The sequence below is a fragment of the Octodon degus genome, unplaced genomic scaffold (assembly GCF_000260255.1).
Source record: "Octodon degus isolate 3935 unplaced genomic scaffold, OctDeg1.0 scaffold00085, whole genome shotgun sequence".
NCBI lineage: Eukaryota > Metazoa > Chordata > Mammalia > Rodentia > Octodontidae > Octodon > Octodon degus.
The window spans coordinates 11,311,123-11,313,433 of NW_004524661.1; the positions used below are offsets into that span (position 1 = coordinate 11,311,123).

The 2,311-nt window shown below is 39.2% G+C and overlaps 1 protein-coding gene across 1 annotated transcript in view; it reads right to left on the bottom strand.

Moving 5' to 3' along the window:
• Positions 1–2,311, bottom strand: part of Hmmr (hyaluronan mediated motility receptor) — a 40,660-nt gene that overhangs the window by 31,410 nt on the left and 6,939 nt on the right. The window contains exon 4 of the mRNA XM_023721786.1: positions 130–177. Within this exon, the coding sequence (XP_023577554.1) occupies positions 130–177 (48 nt within the window). The remainder of the gene's footprint in view (positions 1–129; positions 178–2,311) is intronic.

A 2,311-nucleotide genomic window follows, 5' to 3' on the forward strand; every position in this document is an offset into this window, starting at 1 on the left:
ATGGAGGGCATATTTATTTCGCTGTAGGAGTACTCAAACTATAATGGAATTTTGGTTTTTCAACTCTACATAATTCTCTTTCCAATAGATAGCACATTTATTTTTCAGTAAATGGAAAACATCACTTACCTCTTTTTCTAATCTTTTCAAATCTTTATCACTTTTCTGAGGTTCCTTCTATTTAAATTAAAGAGAAAATATAAACACATTAGAATGCCAAAAATATCACAGCCAAGTTTGTAAAGGTATCTGAAAAAACTAACGTGTTCCAAAAACTTAATTTCGATTTTAAACATTGCACTGAATCTATGAAATACCCTGTAGGTCTATTAGCTGGTAAATGAAGGAAAACAATCTTACTTTCAGACAAGGTCTCACTATATAGCACAGGCTGCCCTTGAACTTGCGTATGTGGCCTAGCATGGCCTTGAACTTGGAGCACTCTTGCTATCTCAGATTCCCAAGTACTGGGATTCTAATCATGCCTAATAGGGGCCGGGGAGATTTGACTGGCAAACGCAAGGATCTGAGTTCAATCCCCGGTTCCACCAAAAAAAAAAAAACCACAAAAACCCTGGAAATCTAATCATGCCTAATCATTCTAATCATGCCCAGCAGGAAGTTTTTTTTTTTTTTTCTTTTTTGGTACCAGCAATAGAACTCATGACATCATGCTTGCCAGGTGCTGTGTCACTGAGCTATGTCCCTATAGGAAAATGTTCTTTTTTTTTTTTTTTTTGTACCAGGGATTGAACTCAGGCCCTTGTGCTTGTCAGGCAGGCACTTATGCTGCTGAGCTATCTCCCCCAGCCCCAGGAGAAGAATTTAAAACTTTCAATTTTAAAAGTTTTCAACCCAATAATCAATGGCTTTCCCTAAGACCCAGTAAAAAGAACAGGTAGAGGTTTATGGATAAAGCTACTACTACTTCCTTTTTTTTTTCTTCTTTTTTTGAGGTACCAGGGATTGAACTCAGGACCCTACGCTTGCCAGACAAATGCTTATTCTACTGAGCTAACTCCCCAGCCCAAAAGTTAAGAAAAATTTTTTTTGGCGGGGGGGCTGGCTCAGGATCCCTTAAGGGCAGGGCTGGTAAGGCATGAGGATCGGGGGATGGAACCACAGCCTCCTGCGCCTGACTGCTTTGCTTAAGCAGGCACTTAAACAGCTGAGCAGGTCCCCCACTTCCTGGTTTTTTTTTTGGCAGAATCAGGGATTGAACTCAGGCCCTTGTACTTGCCAGGGAAGCGCTTATTACTGAGCCATCTCCTCGCCCTCCTTTTTAATGTTAAACAGCAACAATTCTGAATATTTTAATCCTGCTGTCTACAAAAGCATGTTTTTAAAAATTTTTTTTCCATTTGTGTATTTGGTACAGTCTCACTATGCAGATGAGACTCATGATGATTCTCCTGTCTTCAGCCTCCCCAGTGCTGGGATTGCAGGTGTGTACCACCATGTCCAGACTCTGTAGCTGGCTCAGTCTGCCCCGGCGGCGGGGTCAGCACAGCATGCGAGACCCGACTGTGGATTGACGCCTGGTCCCTGCACTTGCCAAAGGGGCGCTTAGTCCACTGAGCTGTCTCGCTGACCCTTCCAAAAGCATGTTTTAGTGAAATACACTTAAATTTTAATATCCAAAGAGAAAAATATACAGTTCCAAGGAGATCAGGAAAAGCTGAAAAAGTAGATTTTGATTCTAATTTTCTTATTGCCTTTATTCTAAATCAGATGTAATTTTCACACTGTATCTTTTTATATCTAACAGCCTTTCTAACAGACATAAAGGCTAGAAACAGAGTATCTATCTTTACCATTGAAATATGGAAGAAAATGCATAAACATCCTGAATGAAATTTATTTTACATGCTCTCTAAATTGAGAGGAAGAAATACTGACATTATACTTATCAATAATGATGGCATTTTCTGTTAGGGAAAGTATATTATTTGGGGCTACGTACATATCTGTATGTAACTGAGTTTACTGTGAGATCTGTGAATTCTATAATTAACCCAAAATTCCAGATTGTTTCTTCAGGTAACTAAAAGCAAGTCATTTAGATCCATTTCTAAGAGTGTCTAAAAAAGAAAAAAAAAGAAAAGGGGGCTGGGGAGATGGCTCAGTGGAATAAGCGCTTCCCTGGCAAGCGCAAGGGCCTGAGTTCAATTCCCAGTTCCGCAAAAAAAACAAAACAAAAAAAAACCAGTGTCTATAATTAGTCTCGTCCAATAATAATTCAACACCAGCCATGGAATTTTCTTTCTTTTTTAAAAAATATGTATTAGGTACAGGGTCTTGCTACATAGCT